Source organism: Monodelphis domestica, chromosome 8, assembly GCF_027887165.1.
Source record: "Monodelphis domestica isolate mMonDom1 chromosome 8, mMonDom1.pri, whole genome shotgun sequence".
Taxonomy (NCBI): domain Eukaryota; kingdom Metazoa; phylum Chordata; class Mammalia; order Didelphimorphia; family Didelphidae; genus Monodelphis; species Monodelphis domestica.
Genome location: NC_077234.1, coordinates 230,189,246 through 230,213,201, shown reverse-complemented (window position 1 = coordinate 230,213,201; position 23,956 = coordinate 230,189,246). Strand labels below are relative to the sequence as shown.

General features: G+C 38.0%; 1 protein-coding gene across 5 annotated transcripts in view; it reads left to right on the top strand.

The window, feature by feature from the left end:
* Nucleotides 1-23,956, top strand: part of ARHGAP6 (Rho GTPase activating protein 6) — a 675,128-nt gene that overhangs the window by 623,326 nt on the left and 27,846 nt on the right. For all 5 annotated transcript variants that reach the window (XM_016424787.2, XM_056808175.1, XM_056808176.1 and 2 more), the window contains exons 7-9: nt 1,172-1,322; nt 3,202-3,350; nt 14,036-14,215. In XM_016424787.2, coding sequence (XP_016280273.2) covers nt 1,172-1,322; nt 3,202-3,350; nt 14,036-14,215 — 480 coding nt within the window. The remainder of the gene's footprint in view (nt 1-1,171; nt 1,323-3,201; nt 3,351-14,035; nt 14,216-23,956) is intronic.

Sequence of the window (23,956 nt, the reverse complement as noted above, 5' to 3'; positions counted from 1 at the left end):
GCTAGACCTGAGTTCAAATCTAGCCTCAGACACTTCCTAGCTGTGTAACTCCTGGACAAGTCACTTAATTTGTAATTTCCTGACAAAGGAATCCATTGAATTTGCTAAAGAAGGAAATGGCAAACTATTTGACAATCCTTTTTAAAAAAAGCCCCAAGGATAGCTATGATCCATGTGGTCACAAAGAGTCAGACATGACTAAATGACTGAATACCACTATACAAACTACTAAATGATTGAGCTGGGCTTCACACAAAAGCTGTGGATTCTAAATCCAGTAGTCTTTCCAAAGTACTATGTTGGCCCTCATTTTAAATATGAGGGAGTTGAAACACAAGATAACAAACAACTTGCTCAAGTAGCACAATTATTAAATAACAGAGCTGCTTAATAGCAATAGGCTTAGGGTTAGAGTTAGATTTAAGTTTTCCATCTCCAGATCCCCTGCTTTAGTTTTGTTTGTTTTTTTTTTCCAACCAGGCTGCCTCTCCTCCATTTATCATCCCTTTGAAGGCTAGGACCAGAATGAAATGTCCCTGTGGTTGATTCTAGGGGATGAGGAGGACATTATGGTTCAGCTACCCATGGTACATGCTGAAGTCTGAGCCTATGGCATCTTCCAAGCTATCATAATTTCCTTTAAGCGTACTATAAGAGACTAAAGATTCCTCCACCAGCATTGGCTCCAGGTCATTTGCTAGAGCAGCCCTTATGTTTCTGTTGGAGGGAGAAGAATCTTTGATCAATCATCTGTCCACTGTCTGGGGATGTCTGGTGAGCCAGGGGTGATTGTTAGAACTCTTCATAGACTGCCAGTTCTCTGAACAAGCTTGAGCTCCTTGCATGGATTTAGCTCCAGTCTACAAAAGAATTGTTTTATCATCTCATTCCAGCCTGTGAATGGCTTGATGCCAAAATATTATAGGATCCCTGGCTACTGAATTTTTTAAGTAGGAAATGCAAAGGTATCTCAAGCCCCTGGTCTACATAAGCTTACCGAGAAGGGGCAAATCCGAGAGACTAACATCAGCCCACATTGTAGTCAGGGAAGGCGCCAGTGATCTCCCCACACTGGGCATGGCATTTCAATGGGCTGCCCTCCATCCAGTTCTCGTAATAGAAGCTGAGAGAGCCGTGGTGTGACTGTTCTTTGCATCCTCATTTCTTCTAGTTACGTGAGGAATTTGACCGTGGTGTTGATGTTTCACTGGAAGAGGAACACAGTGTCCATGATGTGGCCGCATTGCTGAAAGAATTTTTAAGGGACATGCCAGACCCCCTTCTCACCAGGGAACTCTATACTGCCTTCATCAACACTATCTGTAAGTCTCAGACCTTGTCTGGGAAAGGATGGAAAAATACCTGTGAAGTATATTCCTTTGGACCTCCCACCCAGTCATATCTCATTGTGTCTTTCTTGATAACCCATTTTGGTTTTGTGTTTATTACCATCAATATTCAAAGCTAAGCCTGTTGAACAACCCTTCTGGGAGAGGTTTTCATGATTTCTTAGTCAGAAAGGGGAAAAACAAATTTGTAAGGAAGTTAAAATATATTGAAAATATCTTTGAACGGTTCCCAAAAGATTGTTGAATCTTCTCTAGAAGATGCTATCAAGTGTTATATTGGTCTCACCAAAAGTTTCTACTTGATGTGCCTATGGGTAAAATGTTTTTGACCTTGTTATTAGGAGAGAAGCCACAAGGGGGTAGATGAATAGAAGGGGGAATAGCTATGAGGAAGGGAAATTAAAACCCAGTATCTCCTCTGAGAGGAATATTTTCTTGCTTTATTTATGAACACCTTTCCAAGGACATACTTGGGGGATAGATTTAAGTTTGGACAGCTCTGATAATTCTAGTTACTGCCATTATGCTCATGTGTTGGGATCAAGGGTTGAAATGCATGATTTCTGTGAAGTTCACCCTGTTGGTTGGAATGACAAAGATGAACCTCCGATGAATTGTAAAATCAAATTTAAAAGCCTTCACTAGTGGTCAGACAAAAAATAAGACTCTTAACATGTCATAGCTTATGATAAAGTGAGATATAACACTCAGGATAGATGAAATTAACTTAATGAACCGTCAATAACCATAGTATCCTTCTTCATAAATGTTATAGTTGCCTCATCTGATTGGTTTTGATTTCCCTGTCTCAATTAATTTTCTTTCCACTCCAATCTCTAATGAACACTGCTGCCAAAATCATTTTCTTAAACTCAGTTATAATCATGTCATTATTCTACTCAATCAACTCCAGTAGCTTCTTCTTGTCTCTAGGATCAAATACAAACTCCTCTGTTTAGCTGTACAACCTTACCCTCAACTATCTTTCCAGACTCACTAGAAATCACTTTCTCTCTGCATGATTTGATTTTGTGAAACTGTTGTTTTTTGTTTCTTACAAATGGAACTCTATTTCCTACCTCCCTGCCTTTGCATTAGCTATTTGTCATGCTTTTCCCCTTCTATCTCACAGAATTCCTTTGCTCCTTTGAGATGTAGCTCAAATTACATCTACAGAGTCCTTCCGAGTAGAGTAAATGAATTTGCTTGTTAAGTACTTTGGTGACTGTGTCATTGTAATTTACTTCCTCTGTAATCCTATACATTTTATTTATTTATTTTTTTTTTTGAGAACCCTTACCTTCTGTCTTGGAGTCAATACTGTGTATTGGTTCCAAGATAGAATAGGCAATGGGGGTCAAGTGACTTGCCCAGGGTCACACAGCTGGGAAGTGTCTGAGGCCAGATTTGAACCTAGGACCTCCCATCTCTGGCTCTCAATCCACTGAGCTACCCAGCTGCCCCCTACATTTTATTTTATGCATTGAAAAACATTATTCTGAGGAGCGGTCAATAGACTTCACTAGATTGCCAAAAGGTTAAGGAACAAAAACAAAAAGGTTAAGGACCCAGGCTCTAGACAAAGCCTTTCTATACCCCGAATATCTAGTATCCTCCTTTACAAACTATTTTATGTGTAACAACATTTTGTTTCTATTTATTAATTTTATATTTGTGTTGTACATGTTTTTTCTGTTGCCTCCCCCTTTAAAATTTTAAGCTCTTTGAGGGCATGAATGGTTTAATTCTTTGTTTTTATATCTCCAGCACCAGTATAGTAACTGCCATATAGTGGGCACCCAATAAATGTTTGTTGCCTTTTAGAATTAGCTCACTTTTCTCTTTGCTTTAGTGTTAGATCCTGAGGAACAGCTGAGCACCTTACAGCTCCTTATCTACCTTCTACCTCCCTGCAATTGTGACACCCTCCACAGATTGCTGCAGTTCCTCTCCACGGTGGCCAGACATGCGGACGACAATGTGGACAAAGATGGACAAGAAGTATGTGTGTGCAATTCAGGCTCTGGGGGACGATTAACTAATTCACAAGCATATTTCAAGAGCACAAATGGCCATAATATATTGTGAGATCATGGCTCTAGACTCTAGAGTCTAGAGCTAAAGGAGATCCCAATGGCTGTCTTATACAACTACAATTTTCATGAACAAAAATAAGAGGCTGGTCTCTTTTTTCTATGAGTATTTGGTCCCTAAGAGAATCTTGTGATTCTAAGAGGAAGCATTTAATAGATGGTTCAATTAAAAAACCAATAAAGAAGTTTACTGTTATGCTACAGATTCTGTAATAGTGTAGGTCATTTAATTTTCCCGGTGCATCTATTCTCTACTATTTTTTTCTAAAGAAAGAACAAATCCAATTCTTTATGTTATATCCTATCACCAATACTGATGTTACGGGGGGGGGGGGGGGGAGTCTTCTTCATTTGCCAGTCAATCAATCAGTAAGCATTTATTAAGCTCCTAATCTGTTCCAGGTACTAGATAGATTAAGTACTAGAAATACAGAAAGAAGCAAAAGACAATCCCTGCCCTCAATTAGCTTATAATCTAATGGCCTAGTAACTAATTAAGGTGAAGTAATACAGCATAAATGTTAATGCAGGCTCAATAGTTATTAAATAATTGTATATAATACTGTGGTATCAAATTCAAATAGAAACAAAAGCCACTAAACTGTGCACAAGGATCCTTGTGAGCCTTATACATTGACTGAAAAACCCATATATTAATCTTTTCTCTGTTCTATTCTATTTTAATTTATTTTATTAAATATTTCCAAATGACATTTTAATCTGGTTCAGATCACATTTTTTGACACCTCCATGTAATGTGACTGAATGTTTGGCCTTTGAGCTATAGATATAATAGAAGCTTTAAACTATTCAATTTAGGATTTGGATAGGAAGAAGATTTCTGACTCACTGGACCCATTATTCATCATTTCTCAAATAATGTAGGAGAAGGAAGAAGGCACATTAATTCTAAAGTAATGGAAAATCATCTATAAAAGCTAAAATAACCCCTGAATTTGCTACTACCTTTTTGATATTACTCTAAAAATGATCATGATAAAATGCCTAACAACCCTTTGGAGGTGGATTCTACAGGTATTATTATTCCTGTTTTATAGATCAGGAAGTTGAGGCTAAGAAGTTAGTCCACAATCAAATAGGAGGTTAGTGACTGGGGTAGTATTTGAACCTAATTCTTCTGACTCCCAAGTCATTCTTTCCACCTTGTTGGGCTGTCTCTTGATTATTCCTAGAAATGAAAACAAAATTTCACACACACATACTTATATACATATGTAAAATATACATACATATATAATTGTATATAATATGAAATGTATATTTATGATGTCCTGGCTTGAAAGTTCTAAGTAACCTACAAGTTTGCCTATGCTTTAATTTCTTACCTTTTGAAAAGTGTATTATTTCTTTTTAACATTCTTTTTCTTTTTAAATTTTGAGTTCCAGATTCTGTCCCTCCCATCCCTCCCCCAACCCACTGAAAAGGCAAACAATATGACTTTAATTATTCATATGAGATCATTCAAAACTCTTCCATATTAACTATGATGAGAAAAAAAAAGTGAGAAAATTTTATTTCAATTTGCAACAGTTCTCTCTTTGGAGGTGGCTAGCATTTTTCATCATGAGTCCCTTGGAACTTTCTTGGATCATTAGCCAAGTCTTTCACAACTGATCATCATTACAGAATTGCTGTTATTGGGCACAACAATTTCGTGCTTCTCACTTCATTTCATATCAGTTTATATAGATCTTGCTATGTTTTCCTGAAACCATCCCCCTCACCATGTCTTATAGCACAATAGCACTCCTTCAGTCATCTACCACAACCATTCAGCCATTATCCAACTGTTGGGTGGTCCCTCATTTTCTAGATTTTTGCCACCACAAAAAGAGCTGCTATAAATATTTTTATACATATAGATCCTTTTCCTTTTCTTTTGATCTCTTTGGGATATAAGCCTTGTAATCATAATCCTGGATCTAAGGGTACGCAGAGTTTTATAGCACTTTGAGTATAGTTCCAGATTGTTCTACAGAATGATTGGATCAGTTTACTACTTCAGCAACAGTTCATTAATGTGCCTATTTTTGTTTATCCTCTCCATTCCATAGGTGTGAAATGGTACTTTTCTAGCCAATAGTGTTAGAAAAAACACTTTTTCGCATATAGCTTTGATTTCTTCTTCTGAAAAAGTGCCTGTTCATCTCCTTCAATCTTACTATCATTTAAATAATGGGTTTTTTTAATAAAATTTACTCAGTTCCTTATATATTTGAGAATGAGGTCTTTGTCAGAAAAAAATTGCTGGAAAATCTTTTGATATTACTTCATTGTATATGGTATCTTTTAGCAAAATGTCATTTCCCTGATTAGCTCTATTAATTAGGTCTTTTTTTGCTTTTGATATGTCTGAGATCATGATGTTACTCCTGTTTTTTTTTTTACTTCTGCTGAATTATATTAGGTTCAACTCCAGCCCCCTTCTTTTTAACTGTGTATATTTTTGTTTCAAATGTGTCTCTTGTATACAATGTAATGTTGGATTCTGGTTTCTATTCCATTCTTCTCTCTGCTTCTGTTTTATAGGTTAGCTCATCCCATTCACATTCACAGATATTGTTGCTGTTTTTACTTCTCTCCTATTTTCTTCTGTTTATAATTTTTTCTCTCTCATTTTTATCCTATCCCTCCACCAAAAGTTGTTTTGTTTCTGACCTCTACCCCCCTAATCCACCCTCCCTTTTATCAATTCTCCCCAGTCCCTCATAGATTGATTTCTCTAATATATATTTTAAATATCCAGATATATGTGTGTATGTATGTAGGTATGTATATTTTCCTCTTTAAAGCAATTCCAATGTGAGTGAGGTTTAAGAATTGCCCACCCTATCCATTTTCCCCTCCACTGTGAAAGCTATTCCTTGTGAGTTTTTTTTTTTAAGTGAGAAGAATATCCCCATTCGACCCCTCTCTTCCCTTGTTTGTTGTTTGTTTATTCTTCTATGCCTTCATTTTCACTTTGAATTTTATGTTAAAATTAGGCTCTGTTCACCTTGGGGTAAGGAGGCACTGTGCCAAACTTCAGATGTTCTTTGCTGTTGTTTTCAGAGCTGGTTCTGGGGGATCTGGAGGTTTTCTGTTTTCATGGTGATGTTATCTTAGGAGAGATTCAATCATTGCTCTCCTGGTCCGCCCTCTGTTCTTGATCCAGAAAGGGACCCTGATCTTCTGGAGTCACAAGCACTAATGCTCCTCTTGGCCCTGGTACTCTGCTCCCTTGTGACCAATCAAAAACTCTCCACTTCACTCTGGAACTTTGACCCAGATCTATTTATGACCAATTGAGTTGCTAATCAGCACCAGCTACACACAGTGCCAGCAAAGGGTTTCCTGTGATATTAATTGTCTGACCCCTTTGCCATCTCTGGGCTGAAAGCTGCTGCTGCTGTTGCCACCTCCAAGGCCCACTGCTCCTGCTCCTGCAGAGCTCAGCTATTACAGACTTCCCCTGGGGATCTCCTAAGTAGTCTTAGGATGGAAAAATGTCTCCCTCTGACCTTTTTTTGGCTCTGCCACACCAAAATTTGATTTGAGGAGTTATTTTAAAATTGTTTGGAGGGGAATGTTGAGAGAGTTCAACTGGGTCCTGGCCTGTACTCTGCCATCTTGGTTTCATTTAGATGACCTTTTTGAGTTCTTCAGAGAATTTCTTTACATCTTTATCCTCAGCTACTCATGTTGGCATGTGCTCATTGGGAACCTACAAGATAAGATGCACAAATGTTCTGTGAAATGAGTGTTCTCTTTGCCTGGAGGTGGGAATAAAATCAGTTTTATTTATCTACTTCTCCAAGGAGAGCCCAAATTGTCCTTCAGCTTAGCTCTTCATTCTTTATGCCTTCTGGTTTTGTTTATAGCAAGAATTACAATATAGTTCATCTTCTCTAGTAGCATATGCAGTTTGTTATTATGTGCAAGTCCTAAATTTCCCTCAGGCCAATAGGTTGCAAGTATACAAAATCAGGATAAATCATTTTAATAATTAAAATTTAGAAATACGTATTCCAAGAAAAAAAGGGGGGGGATAGAGAGCCAAGGGTAAGGAGCCAAGAGGGCAGAAGCAATGGGAAGAGCCAAGGGGCAGGACAGAGAGCTTGGTATGGCCTGAGAGTTCACTAGTTGTACCAGCATCTAAATTGTTAATAAGTTGGAATATAATATCTTAAGGGAAAGGTGGTATTTCCTGTTTCTCGCCATTTCTCTAATTTCTAACACAAGAATCTGTTCTGTAGTAGGCACTATATGACTTGTATAGAATATATGGATATTGATATGATAGATATAGGATGATATGGTATATGTGACATATATATTTGATATGATACATATTTATGATCTTAAAAACCTGTGCAGCTTTTAGCAATCTTTCCACCCATTCCCACCACATGGCCACAATCATTGACATCATTGAATTTTTAAAATTGTATCTTATTTATATAGCCTCAGGCCCCCAAACTTCATTACTTAGTAACCAACCTTTTGGTGAAGAACCCCTCCATCCGCAGACTCAGGAAATAGATCCAGTTGCCAGGTCTCAACTCCAGCTGAGCATGTTACCAGAGCCTATATTCCTCTGGGACATTCTCTATGAATCAAGATTACCTTTATATATATTGTCAGAATAGTATTGTCAGAAGGAAAAATGATAAAGCCAATAGAATGTTTTGGGGGGTGAAGAAATTAATGCAACCCAGAGAAGTTGAATAAAGCTTTCTAGAGCAGGCAAACTTTATCTGGAACTTGTAGAATGTAGGTAAAAAAGTAGAAAGAGAATATATCCCCTGCAAAAATAAGGAAGTGACCAATATGAACAAATGCCAAGATAGAAGTAGAAATCAACATGGAATCTTCTTTTGGTTCAGAATGGGCATGGAAGATGTAGATTGTAAAAGGGTTGATGTTTTTTCATTTGGAGAGAGAAGTTGTCTTTGAAAATTATAGAAGATAGGTAAATTATTTATATCCTGTTAATGTTTTTTTAAAAACCATAAATAATGAGCTATTATGTTGGGTAGAGCACTGAGCCCCAAGTTCTGATCTCAAATCTGGTTTTGTATGCATAGCTGAATGATCCTGGTCAAGTCTTTCAACCTCTGCCTCAGTTTTCTCAACCATAAAATGGGAATAATGATAGCACCTCCATCTCAGGGTTTTTGTAGGGATCAGATGAGATCATAATTTAAGGAATTAATCACAGTTCAAGAACATAGTAAGTTCAAATACATAGCAAGTCCTTCATAAATCCTTGTTTCTTTCCTATATGGTTGCTTGATGGTTTTGTACCAAAAAACAAACAAAACATGACATAGGCAGAGGTTCTTAACCTAGGGTCTTTGAATTTTTTTAGTACTTTAATGTGTTTTAATATTTTAATACAATTAGCTTTTCTTGTAGTGCTACATTTTTTTTATTTTATGCATAAAAATATTATTTTGAGAAAAGATCTATTTGTTCAGTCATTTCAGTTGTGTCTGACTCTTTATGGCCCAATTCTGGATTTTCTTGGTAAAGATACTGGAATAGTGTACCATTTCCTTCTGAAGCTCATTTTATAAATATGAAAACTGAGGCAAATAGGGTTAAGTGATTTCCCCTGAGACACACGACTAGTGTCAAAGGCTGGATTTGAACACAGGTCTCCAAGCTCAGCATTCTATCTACTGCACCACCTAGCTGACCCAAAGGGTTGCACCAAACTGCCAAAGGAGACTTGTGATACAAAAAATGTTCAGAGTTCCTGGTATAAGGGGCAGCTGGGTAGGTCAGTGGATTGAGAGATAAGGCTAGAAATGGGAGGTCCTAAATTCAATCTGACCTTGAATACTTCCTAGCTGTGTGACCCTGGGCAAGTCCCTTAACCCCCATTGCCTAGTCCTTACCACTCTTCAGTCTTGGAACGAATACATAGTATTGAGTCTAAGATGGAAGGTGAAGGTTTAAAAATGGAAAGAATTCCTGGTATAAAGGAAAGGATACTTGACTAGTAGTTAGGACACCTGCTTTCATGTTCCAGGTCTCCCACTAAATGAGTCAGCTAACTTCTCTAGACCTTCGTGTCATCATTTTTTAAATGAACAATCACTGGCTGAAAAACTTATGTTCTCTCTAGCTCTAAAAGACAATTCATGAGAACACAAAAGCATAACACAAGTGACAAAATTTCCTCCAATGAATGGTATATGTTCACTCAGGTCTTTTATATGATAACACTAACTGCCCCAAATTTTATCTGCCATGTGAGTGTCTTTTTGCCTTTCTAGTTTGTTCTATTGTAAAAATATAAATAGAAGCATTTAGTAGCCATAATTTTGTTTCACTGAGTGAAAAAAAATTCACTTTATTGGTGAAACTCTGGAACTTGAAGGGTAAAATAGTTATCTATCTCATTCTACTATGGGATAGATATTTGGTCTTAGAACCAAATAACCAAGGGGTAAGATCTAATCAAAATTGTTACTTTCCGGGAAAAAAGAAATACCAAAGAATGTAGAACCATTAGATTAACAACCTATATATAGGTAATGAGTAAGAAACTAGTTACTCATATGGCATTTCTCTACACAGAGCCCCATTTTTCTCTCCCATTGGCAACACCTTCTTGTCTTTCTAATTCTTTCTGTTGTAAAAATACACACCAAGACATTTAATAGCCATAATATGCCCCTTGCTAGTGAAGCTCTGGAACTTGAAGGGTAGAATACTTCCTCTTTGTCTATCCTATCAGGCATGTTTTCATATTGAAAAGTAGCTCTGGAAATTATGTTCAGTAGTACCTTGGAAAGAATATTGAACTTAGATTTGGAAAACCTAGACTGGGATCACAATTGTGCCATTTATTAGCTGTAAGGATGTAATTCACATCCCTGAGCTCGTTTCCTCTTTGGAAATGGAATATAATATATTTGGAATAATAGGTAATATATTTTGGAAACTGAATATAATAATGATGATGAACTTGCATTTCTATAGTACTTTAACATTTTGAAATCTGTTTTCCTAGTTACCCCATGAGAATAGACTGTGCAGGGGTACATGAGGTGTGCAAGGAGGACTAGAGCTTCTGATGGGAGGACTTGCCAAACCCTTTGGGGGTGGCTTATCTACCTTTGGTGTCTGCCGATCATTTAACTCTCACCTGTGGTTCCAAGAAGCTTTAGCATGCTCAATAGCTTCATCCCTGTAAAACCATCTGGCGAATGGGCTAAAGTAGTTTGAAAGTAACCAACAAACCCCAAACCAACTGTTGAATTAGGGGGATGTCTACCCCAAGGATATGAATTCCTTTCCTGGTGCCATGGATGGATGAGAACAGTTTGTTGCAAGGGCCATGAGAGTACTTGAAGTAGGCACTATGGAATGCCTAGAGTTTGGCCAGACATAAAAGAAACCAATGTTCTCCACTGCAACCTGGACCGTCACTGGTCATCCTAACTTTTGGGCTGCCACTGGACTTGAATGACTCAGAAAGAGAAAATGAGGCTGATAACTTTATGTAATTCTGTCTCACTTAAATCCAGAATACCTTGTGATGTCATTGATCCTTTTCAAAAATGATAGACAAACAACAAGATAGTATAAGTCTTATTACCCATATTTTCAGAAAAGAGGTATGACCTAAAGGGATTTACATGGTCACATAGCTAGAAAGGATGAATTACAACTTGAATTTAGTTCTTTTGGTTCCAAAATCAGTGCTCCTTTTATTACCTACATTAGAACTGAAAGACAATATGTGGTTATGAACTCTCTTATCTAGGTAGTCTTTTCAATTTCAAGAATTTTGGTCTAGGATTTCATCAGTATAGGGAACTGTTGGTAGAGGAACTCCCTCCACTATTGCAAATAAACTATTATAACTTAGGGACTTATTAAGCTGTTTTGATCACTGGGAGTTTAAGAGACTTGTCCAAATTCAAGCATGTTAAAATTAATTGTGGTTGAGACTGAAATATATTATTAGGTGGTTGCCAGGGATTTTAATTTCTAAATCCCAAAATGAATTACTAAAGTAAATGGAATTTATGGTAGTTTATTTACAATAGAAGGAAGATATTAAGGAATGAGGGAGAGAGAGAAAACTCTGACTTCCTCTGAGCCAGTTAGAAATTTCTAAGCCCCAGCCAAGGGAAGAGAGTCTCAAGATGATGGGCCTTTCCTAGAGGCTTCTCACTTCCAGAAAGACAGGGTCACTAAGTAAGCCTTTCATTCACCAACGATAACCATCTAAATGAAAAGAAGTCTGGGTGTCCATCTCCAGTCTCTCCTCCAAGTCCCACTCTGCATCAGAAATCCTTTATCCAACTTGAAACTCAAATAGAATATCTCTCAAATTCCTCTTCTTCTGCCCTTTTGGTCCTCTTAAAGATCTTTTTCTCTGGTGTCACCTCCCCTAAATTTTCATGTCTACCAATCAAGCAGACACTTTTTTCCAGGGCTGCCCACTCTTTAGTTCTCACCTTCTTTGGTTAGATTATACCTTTTGGGTTTCTTAACACCTTTTTTGGTAAATTCACCTTTTGTAGTTACTTAACACCTTTTTGTGGTTAAAATGGGTAGATTGTGGATTATTATTAAATCTTCCCAATAAAGAGCTAAGTACCTTCATTGTTACAATCACAAGATAGCTAAATCCAATCTTCACAAGCAGAAAGTATGTATCTGAGGTGAAATTCGAAAGCAGATCTTCCTGGCAGCTTGGTGGCAGAGTGGATAGAGTGCTGGGCCTGGAATCATGAACTCTTCATAAATTCAAATCCAGCTTCAGATACTTACTAGCTGTGTGATACTGAGCAAATCACTTAACTCTGTTTGCCTCAGTTTCCTCATCTGTCAAATGAGCTGGAGAAGGAAATGGAAAACCACTCGAGTATCTTTGCAAAAAAAAAAACAACCCCTAGGGGAGTCATGAAGAGTCAGACATGACTGAAACAATTTAACAACAACTTCCTAAGGCCAGCAACTCTATCCATTATACCCATACTGTTTCTCTGTGTTCAACATAAGTAATGAACTAGGAAATTCAGAATTTTATAAACCCTCTTGAGGTTTAAATTATCCAAAAAGAACCATGCAAACTATCAAACTTCTAATGTACATTGCAGTTTTTTTTTATATTTGTTTTGCCACAGAATTAAATATATATAGAATTAGACTTGGGATTCAATGATAATTATAGGGTTTGAGCAACTTTATTGTCCCAGCTTTTCTAACAGTCAAACAAACAAACAAAAAATACTACCAAACCACAGCACTGGTAATATGGTGATCAACAGGATTTTTTTTTTGAGGTTTTACTGGGTTCCCATTATAGCAAAAGAAGATGGACACAAGGGCACACATTGTATGATTATTCTTATTCTGTGCATTCTTTTTTTATAAGTCATAAAACGAAGAATTTCTGATGATATGTTAAAACATAACACTCAAAAAAAGCCTTGAAATTATATATTGTGATTTGATCATTTCAATTTGCTTGTTTTTTCCATACCCCATAAATTTCAAATGGGAAAAACGATACTGCACTTAACACATTTTATTGGAAGAATCAAAAACAGAAGAAGGGCAGGGTGAGTTGGGAGGAATGGAACAACTGTGTAAGCATAATTTTTCTTGTAATCCCCACTGCTTACCCAACAGTCTACTTGAAGTTGGCATTAGTTCATTCACCTGAAAAAAAGCCTGGCTTTCTAAAAATAAACCAGAGTATGATCCTGGAAGTGCCAGGCCAGATGCCAGCCCAGTAGTTTGCAGAGCAAGAATAGGGCTCAATTCAGTTTTCTGAAGTAGTATTCAGAGCCCTTGAGTTTGACATTTTAAACCTGATCCAAGGTTTCCTTGGGCTGCAAGGACAAATGGAGTTCATTCCAGGAAGAAAGGATATCTCCCTTCAGTAAGTGACAGACTGAAATCCTGGGCGGGTTCTAATCAAGGCTAGCAACGTGTGAACTCTGGTAAAATAAAAGATTTGAAGAATAGTTAAATCAAATTTTCTTAACTGTAGACTAGTTAGTGGGTGATACAGTACTACCTGGACATTTTCAGAATTTGGAGCAGAAAAGAGGACTATGTATTCTCTCAGTTCTTATTTTGATGAACTTTCCTTAGAAGATATAAAGGAAATGGAAAATGGTGATACTTAGCAAGTAATGTGGTACAGTAGAAAGAATGTTGGTTTTAAAGTCAAAGGATCTAGATTCAAATCCTGCCTTTGCTTGTTCCTTAATATAACCCTGGGCATCCTCTCCATGGGTCTCAATTGCTTCATCTGAAAAAATGGGAATATGGCTATTAGACTAGACCTCTAAGACCCCTCCCACTCTGCATCTATGCCCTATAACCAATCAATCAATAAACATTTGTTTAGCATCTACTCTTTGCCAGTCACTGTGCTAAACACCATGATGCTGTCTTGATGCTCATACACTCGAACAGGAATGTTGGAGACAATGTAGCGGGGGGGGGGGGGGGAATTAACACAAGAGGAATAAAAGTAGTGACTAAGCTGGCCAGCACTAAGGACTCTGAAAAGATAAGCCATTCTCTGACTTCTATTTGGTGCTGTTTCCTAGGTCACTGGGAATAAAATGACATCGCTCAACTTGGCCACCATATTTGGACCTAACCTGCTGCATAAGCAGAAGTCTTCCGACAAAGAGTTCTCAGTCCAGAGTTCAGCTCGAGCAGAAGAGAGCACTGCTATTATTGCTGTGGTACAAAAGATGATTGAGAGTTACGAAGCCCTTTTCATGGTAGGTGACTCTTCCTTGGCACTCTATCTTTGCTGATGAGTTTTTACCCTTTGCCTCAACTAAACCCCAAATAGCTCATCTTCTGGCTCCCCTTAATGTGCTCCAAATGAATTTACTTGGATAATAAACTCAATCCTTCATTAAGAGAAAAAGTAATCCCTCAAAATATGGTGATAAAGTCATGGCTTTGCTCTTAGCCAAACATGCCAGACCTTTTTCATGCAAATACACATAGACTCCATCAGAGCTATTCTTCCACTGCTCTTCTTGCAGTTGCTCAATATGATTAAGGAAAGAGAGAATTTTTTTAAATATTCAAAAGTCATTTGCAGCCAAATCTGGTGATTCGGCTGGGTGATTCACTTGTATAATACTGTTTTTTTCCAAACATTTTCCCCCCCAGAAAGCATAGGGTAAACTGGAAACACTGTCATGGGAGGTAGCTGTAGAAAGAGTGACTCCGTGACTCTGAAATCAGATCTGTGTTCAAATCCCACCTCTGAGGTTCTGTGGTGGTTAATTAATAATAACTAAACAATCAATCTAAACAAAAGTAATTTATTAGCTAAGAAGTCCTGATAAATTGGTCAGTGGAGTTCTTGGTCAGTCTGAGACCTTGAATATAAAGTGGAGATTTTTAAAAACAATCAAATAGGACTAATTGATTATAAGAAAAACAATTAACCAGGATACAAAATGAGATCATCTGATTTCTAATCAGAGGAAAGGTTAGGGGCTTTCCAAGTTGGAGAGGGGAAAGAGTAATTTCAGTTGGTTTGGGAGGGGGATGAGTAGGTTTTGGGGTTGTTGTTACTAAAATGGAAAGAAGTTGATTAATTGTATCCTCTCATGTTTATGAAACAATATACGACTTAGGCCATCTAGTTTCCCATGGATGAAAAACAAAAACAAGATGGGTGAAAATGCATTTAGCAGCATAAGACTAAGTCTGTTCATGTGATAAAATCTGACCGGTTTTCTTGATTCCCATACCAAACCGATTCCGTTTGGTACATGGTCTTCACTTTTTCTCTTCAGTTTACTACTTATGATCCTTAGGCAAATCCCTTCACTTCCCTGGGTCTTACTTAGCCCTCACCTAAGGCATTGAACTGGATAGCCTGAGATCCTCTCTAGTTCCATCTATAATCTTATTGCCATTGTTCTAGCCTTGAGAAAGCAGAAGTAGGAGCAAATAGATTTGGAGGTGTTCATTTGACAAGTTCATTTGACAAGCTATTAGGTACTACTTGCTATGCTGAATGGAAGGCTTAATATAATAGGAAAACTTCCTTCCAATGAGAGCTTTCCAGAAGTGGAAAAGACTGCTTCAGGGGGTGGTGGATTCCCTTTCTATGGAGGTCCCTGAGCCAAGGCTTTGTTGAATGGGATCCTTTTTCAGATATAGGTTCACCTAAATACTCCTTCCAATGCTAAGATTATAACTGATTCTGAATTCATTCTTCTGTGTTGCTCAGGCTCAAAAACTAGGAGTCAGCCTGGACTCATCATCTCTCACACCCCCTCCATAGCCAAGCTGTTGCCAATTGTCAATTTCACCTCTATGCTATCTCTTAAATATGTCCCCCTCCTTCCCCTGACATTGCTACCACTCTAGTGCAGACTTTCATCACCTCATTCCTTGATTATTTCTATAGATTGATGGTGTATAAATCCTACCTCAACTATCTCGCCACTCCAGACCATCCTCCATTCAGCCACTAAAGTAATTTTCCTAAAAGGTGTTCTAATCAAATCACCTTGCTCCCTCACTCAAAAACTCTAATGATTTCCTGTTATTCCCAGAAGCAAATACAAAATACTGTTTGGCATTCAAAACCCTTCATAACCTTTTACCTTCCCACTGTAAACCTTAAAATTTCTTAGACTTATGAATGTTGGAAATTTCCCAAACATTTTAATTATCACACAACCTTTACAGCTTTCTTATACCTTTCTCCCAACACATACTCTTCAATCCACAAACACTGGCCTCCTGGCTATTCTACAAATAAGACACTGGTTCTTGGCTCCAGCCATTTTCTTTGTCAGTTCTTCATGTCTAAAATGCTTTCCCTTCTCTTCTCCAGTTACTGATCTTTCTGTCTTTAAGTTCCAAACAAAAGCCTACTCTTTTACATGAAGTCTTCCCAAACCCTTTTTCATTCTAGTGCTTTCTCTCTTTTAATAATTTTCTGTTTATCTTGTATACAGTTTGCTTTGTATATATTTGTTTGCATGTTGTCTCCCCCATTAGATTGTAAGATCATTGGAGGCAGAGACTGTATTTTGTCTCTTTTTGTATCATTAGCGCTTAGCACAATGATTAGCACGTAGTGTGACAGAGGCTGACGCTAAAGAAAAAGTGCCAGGCTGAAGAGTGTGTGAAATTGATCACCTTGATGGGGGAGGGGCCCCAAGGGATTGGAATCTGGAGGAGACTCTGGCTGGGAGAGGAGTTGGTGGCTCTTAGTCTTGAGAAGCCAAAGAGAGTAGGTGGGAAAAGACTTTCTCCTGAGGGTTACCCACTTTTCCTACTGGTGACTGGAAATCCACCCCCCCCCAACACTTCCCAATTGAAGAGACTTTCTGAAGAAAAACCTGAGCAGACTTTACCTCATCTCCTGTTGCCCTGAGTCTGAACTGTGGCCAAGGGGCCAAATCCAGGGTGAGTCAACCTGACTTTCTCTCAGGCTGCTAAGGTTCCCCCCAAACTCGAGGAGGGGGGAAAAGGGTATACTAACAAAAACTATGGGAGACAAGACTCTAATAGCAAGCAGAGTTGCTCTCACTGCAGACTTAGAGAATAGGAGACCCCAGACCTGAAATCCGTGGAAGCAGCAATAGCTTCTGGAGCAAAACCCCGTTATTCAGAAGTGGTAGCGAGAAATAATCATTATCCCATATGATTCCAGGCTCTAGCATTATCTAGTAAAAGAAGAGACAAATTTGGGGGGTACCCCAGGGTGGAAACATGAGGGCATAAGCATAAAGGGCAAAAAGGGAGATGGTAGAAAGGAAAAAGAAAACTTTAAAATTTTAGTGGTCAAGAAACAGATAGTTGGGCAAGATGCCAAGGGAGGCAACTTGAATACAAAACCAAAGTCTAGAATTGAAATGGAGAGAGAAATTGCACAGATAATAGCAGACATGAAACATGCCATTTATGGTTCACAATACTTGGGCACACAAAACTTCATGGAGAAAAGCAAGGGGCAGATTAAAACCTTTTTGGAAAATTTCTTAGCTTGCAGAATGGGTCTAGGGAATAGAAAATCAAACACAGCTAGCAACTCTTTAAAACAACAATCTAAGCATCCAGACCATTCTGACAAGATAGCCAAATGAGACATCGTTGCAAGATGCTTTGGAGCTGATACATTTATACATCTGAGAGGGGAAAGAAAGACAAATGAGAGGAGAACTAACTTAAACCCAAAAGCCAAAGACATCCTATAACACTCAAAGACACCAGTCCTGGGGATGGGTTTAGCACAGACCAATACCGAAATTCCAATAACTGTCTATTCCCTGAACCAGAGACTACAAAACAATGTAAGGGAGTGGGAACAGAAGAGTCTTTGACAGAGAAACAGCATCCAAGCAGTTCTCAAACTGAAATGAACACAAACACAAACCTTTCCTCTGAGCAAGCTGTTAGCCCATAGACAGCAGTGGTCCAAAGTGATACAGAGCTAGTTAATAATCGTGCATTGAATGAGGGTGGAATAACTGAAGAGGGGATGGTAGATTACACTATGACATCCGGAGAACCTGAAACATCTCCTAGTTACACATGTGCATTACAAACCCATGGGGCAAGGAAAAGGTTCTGCTGATAATAGGAAATCTGTGTGTGTAAACACCATCATAGCTAATTTACAAGAGACTCCAGAACCATATCTTGGGCCAGAAGTGGGAGAACAAAAGTACAAACTTCTCAGTGATACAGGGGAGAGTGGATCTGTATTGAAGTCATTCCCAGAAGATACCACCATAGAGGGAATGGGTTCTATGTCAACAGATTCACAAGAGGGAGTAGATAAACAAGAACCTGATCCAAAAGATATGGTGCTCAATAAATTTATATTCATTAATTGGTTGTTTGATCAAAGATGTTCAAAGGTTTCTATATAATTAGTACAACTGATTGAACATATATGTTGAATTATGAATGAACAACGTTATTAATTTCAAAGAATTAAACTTTTATTGTCTTCATGTGTGTTTTTGGCCTGCATATTACCTTGGCTCTTAAAAATACGAATGTCTTTTTACTTGACTGTTTATTTGTTTTACTAGAGTTTGGTCTTGGTTCTCTAGTTACCACTATGCCAATTTCTTGTGTCTTTCAACAATTGGCTAGTAAACTATTGTCAATCAAATGAATTAAAAATAATGTATAGATTCATTTCCTTGAGGTTGAAAGGCTCTTTATAAATCACAGAATGAGAATGTATATAGACTTTGGAGGAATATTATAGATGAATAAAAACATGTAACTACTCCCCAAAAGAGTTTCTATAAATTGAAATTATGTTTATCAGTATTATCTTCTAACTATCCAGATAGACTCACATTTAATAAAGGAAGATTAGTATTGATTTAATATCTTTCTTAGACCCCACTGGAATGACCTGACAGAAGCATGAGCATGTCTGGTGACTGGTTTTCTTGCTATTCCTCACTCAAGACATTGCATCTCACAACATTTTCATTGACATTCTCCCACACCAGCATCTTTCCCCCACCCTACTTCTGCCTATTTGCTTTCCTGGTTTTCTTCAACCTTAGCTAAAATTTCTAGTTCTTTCTTTTAGAGCCTTTCTCTGAGATTATCTCCAATATCTCTTGTATATATCTTGTTTGTACACAGTTGTTTACATGTTGTCTTCTCCACTAGACTGTGTACCCCTTAAAGGCAGGGGATGTTTTTGCTTTTCTTTGTATTTCTAGAACTTCCAGAACATAGTTCCTGGTGTGTTGTTGTTGTTGTTTAGCCTTTTAAGTCTTTTCTTTGTGATCCCTTGTGGGGTTTTCTTGGCAAAGGTATTGGAGTGGCTTCCCTTTTCTAGCTTATTTTACAAATGCAGAAGCTGAGGCAAATAGAGTCAAATCATTTGCCATGGGTCATGTAGCTAGTAAGTGCCAAAGGATTGATTTCTAAGTCAGTTCTTGAACTTCTTGAACTCTATCCACAGTCCCACATAGCTGTCCTTCCTGATACATAGTAGGTCTTAATAAATTCTCAGTGACTTGCCAACTTGGGGAAATGAAAAGAAGAAGAGGAAGAAGAGGAAGAGGAAGAGGAAGAAGGAGGAGAAGGAGAAGGAGAAAAAGGAGGAGGAAGAGGAGGTGGAGGAGGAGGAAGAAAAAAGAAGAAGAGCAATAAAGATGTTAGCAAGCCTGGGAAAGAAACCAGAGAAAATGTGTACAGTGATGTTCTCTGTAGCATCCTCCAAAAGCAACTATCATGGAGCACATTCAAACTCCTAGCTTGCCAAGAATGGAGGGAAGCAGTGATTTTAGAAATGCCAGCAGAGAAGAGTAGAGGAGGAAGAGGATAGAGATCTGCTCTTTGTGGAAGGGAGGGAAAGAAATAAAAAATATAAAGTTGCCATTCATGAGACACTTGAATAAAAAGAAAAGAGAAGACTATTCTATGATGGCTAGTTATACTGCAAGCATAAAGAAAGGTCTAGCTCCTTAGAATCAAAACAGACATATCACCTCATTGGTGGAATGAGAAATGGGATTGGATCCAGAGACTCTGAATTCAAATTTTGCCTCTGATATTCCCTATAGGATCCTGGGCAAATCTTAATGGTTTGGGGCCAGATTCCTCAGCAGTAAAATGAAATTGGACTTGATAACATCTTCAAACTCTAAATCTTTGACCTAGGATTCAGTGATGTACATGGGTAAGAGGAATTTCCATGGAGGTTCTTGAAAATATGTCGAGTTATTAATGAAAGCTATCCTGTTCACTTCTTCCAGAAACTCAGTCATTTATCACGTGCTTACAGTTTGAGAGGCGCTGTACTAAATATAATGATATAACTTGGTAATGATGAATGAGTAGCTTCTCATAATTTTGCCACGAGATCTGAAAAGAAAGAATGAAAAAGAAATCTAAGAGGTAGAAATTGGTACTTTTGCCATCTTTGCAGAAACATTCCCCTATTGGGTTACCAACAACACTTCTCATTGCAACTAGGCATTCTCTGAAAGCTGATCCCTCCTGAACGTGGATAATCCATATTGACTTTGGCAATGAAATGGGGACCACAGTGAAAGGTGTTATTGCTGCTAATAAGGGCAAATGCACATTAGTCTTGGGAAAAGAATCACAGAGAGCCCTTAGTTCATCAGAAGGAATCCACATCATACTGTAAAAATGCAGTAGCATATTTTTTCCTACTAGTGCTGCTTTCTCAGAGACAGAGGGAGGAAAAAAACAAGCCCCACCCTATTCATCCATGATTTCTGGAATGGAGTAGGCAAACGTGGGAAGGCCAGGGTGTTCCCATCAAACAGCAGCATCTCTCAGAGCTGGGGAAGAGCACCCTGCACGTGGGAAATTCCAAAGGAGAATTACTGGGAGCAAGGGTCAGATTCTGGGATTAGAGCCCTTGAGCCAAGCTTTGTCTTGTATTCTCTTCCTTAGCTAATGCAAATTGCATTTACTTAAGCCTTTTTGGCAGGCATCAGTGCTTAAAAAATCAAGGGTAGAATTGGAGACATTATCCAGTCAATCTAACCAGAAAACACCCCAAACCTAATTGTTACAGTTATCTAGTTATTTATTCAGATTAATTACCTTTTTTTCTATTTCCCTAAGTGTAAAGATGGGTTCAACTTTAGCATTTCTTCTTAAGTGGTATCTTCGCTTTGAGGTATGTTTTGAAGGCCGTGAAAGGGAGCATTAGTTTCCACATGGTTAAAAAAATTAAGTTAAAAAGCAACTAGCTAGCACAGTGGATACAGTGCCAGGTCTGAAGTCATAGAACCTGGGTTCAAATTTGACCTCAGATATGTCTTAGCTGTGTGACCCTGGTCAAGTCATTAATCTCGATTGCATAGCCCTCACCACTCTTGTGTTTTAAGATTGATACTAACACAGAACAAGGGTTTTGAAAAATGAAAATAAATAAACAAAATGCCAGAGGAAAAGAAGATCCACTAGAGGTAAAATCCCATCAGAACTGATACCTGGCAAAGAAGCTGTTTTGTAGTCCCAGCAGATGGTTCATGAGATCAGGACTTTCTTGATCTGATTACAACAGATTGTTTATGTGTGTGTGTGTGTGTGTGTGTGTGTGTGTGTGTGTGTGTGTGTGTGTGTGTGCACGCTTTTCTGGTCTCTGTCCACTTAATCACACATTTCTGTAATGAAAGCACTTTGTATAATAGACAAAGAGAAGAGAAAATTGAGTTAGTTTATACGTTATCAAGTTTCAGTCCCACCTTGGCCACTTATTGACTGTGATTCAAGGCAAGATAAGTAACCTCTTAAAGCTATCTTACCTCCCTCAGATGAGAGATTATTAACCCTTTTTTTAGCCTAGCTTCTCATCATAGATTTAGAGCTGGAAGGGGCTTCAGAGGCCATCAAATCTAGCTCCTTCCTTTCACAGATAAAGAACTAAGGTCCAGACAACTTAAGGAACTTTCCCAGGTCCCACAACTAGGAAGAATCTAAAGTGATGTTTGAAACCAGATCTTTTTTACTACAAATCCAGTGTTCTAACTACTATATCATCCCATTTCTCAGAATGCTTTCCTTTACCTTTTGCTTCCTTCTTCTTCAGACACTCCAAACACCAGCATAAACCCCACCTAATTTCGCAAGTGACCTATCCAAATCCATCAATTACACAAAAAGATGCTGAAGATCAGAAAAAGAAAGAGGCAGGGTAGTTTATACCCTTTTACTGTTCCTCCTAATAGGTACCATCACTGTTTTTATAGCTCTTTCTCATATAAGTATGGTTATTTACATCATATAATATCTAATGTGATGTATAATAATATTATCCTTTCCCAGATTACACATAGAAACAATTTCAATAATCATCTTCTGACATCCCACGATCCATGTTCTCTCTCTCCCTTTCCACATTCTCCTTCCAACATGGCAGGCAACATGATATAGGTTGTATATATGCTGTCACACAACACATATTTCCATGTTTGTCATGTTGTAAAAGTCACAGAGCACTTATATTGGGGGGGAAAATTCTGAAGGAAATGAAGTGGAAAATGGTATACTTCAATCTGCAATCAGATGCCATCAGTTTCTTCTGTGATGCTGTATAGCCATTTTTATCATGAGGCACTTGGAATCATCCTGGATTCTTCCATTACTGACAGAGTTATTGCTGTTACCATGTACAACATCCTCCTGGTGCAGCTCATTTCACTTTGTATCTCTTCATATAAATCTTTCTAGGTTTTTCCAGGTCATACAGTCTAAGTCAGTAGAGAGAGGCAAGGGCTGAATACAGTCCAGGTCCCCTAGATTGGGAACATGATTTTTAGCATCCTGTATAGATGAGCCAAATGCCACCAGAGCTCACAGGGGGATTTGATCCATCTGTCACGGCAGTTATAAAATCATCCAAAATAGCATGTTGGTTTTGTATGAAAGGGACCTAATTAATGAAGCCTGATTCAAGTGCCCTGAGAACTACCTTCCAAGCAATTCTGTTAATAATTTCCTTAAGACAGTGTAGAAAATGCAATGAGTGTCCCACCTTTCTCCTCATCTTTGTATTCTGAGAGAGTAGCCTTGGTCATTCAGGGTTTTTCATTTGGTCTGGATTCAGAGGAGCCTTCTTAATCATGCTGGTTTTATTCTTTTATCTTTGAAATGTATATTTATACTTTTATGCTGAAAAAGGACTGGAAAATGAAAATAACTTTTCCAAAATTTGGAGACAGCTCTGCAATTAAAAGAAACAGCTAAATTAGCATCCTGTCTCAAAATCTAAGGAGCTGACTTTGAGTTAGCATGTCCATAGAAATATCCAGAAAGAAAACGTCAAATTGCTAAAAAGCCAGTTTTATGACTGACAAGCAATACAGGCACATTTGAACTAAAAGTACAAGCTAGTTTCGGAGAGAGATTATGTTTTTAAACTGACTTTCTCATTGATGTGCACTTTGAAACACTTCTGAATATCAGATTCATAAAAATTATATTTAATTCTTCTAAATACCAAATTCTAGTTGATAAAAATACAAAAACAGTGACATTTATTTCTAGAGAAACTGTACTGAAGAAATAAACTCTGCTAAAATGTACGAGAGTTCTTATGATCCAAGCTAGGCAGAAGAAATGAATTTTCCAAACTTTTAGAGACTTTTGTTTCTGTTGATAGTATGGCATTTGTACTACTTACAAATGGAGGAACATCTGGACCAAAGCATGTAACTATAGAACTTCATGAAGAGCTACAATACCAGGCTATCTTTGGGGGGGGGGGGTTCTTTAGTCAAGAGCAAATGAGCAATTTTATACTTATCTACATACATGCATGCATACATACATTTTTTTTAAACCCTCAGTTTCCGTCTTGGAGTCAATACTGTGTATTGGCTCCAAGGCAGAAGAGTAGTAAGGGCTAGGCAATGGGGGTCAAGTGACTTGCCCAGGGTCACACAGCCAGGAAGTATCTGAGGCCAGATTTGAACCTAGGACCTCCCGTCTCTAGGCCTGGCTCTCAATCTACTGAGCTA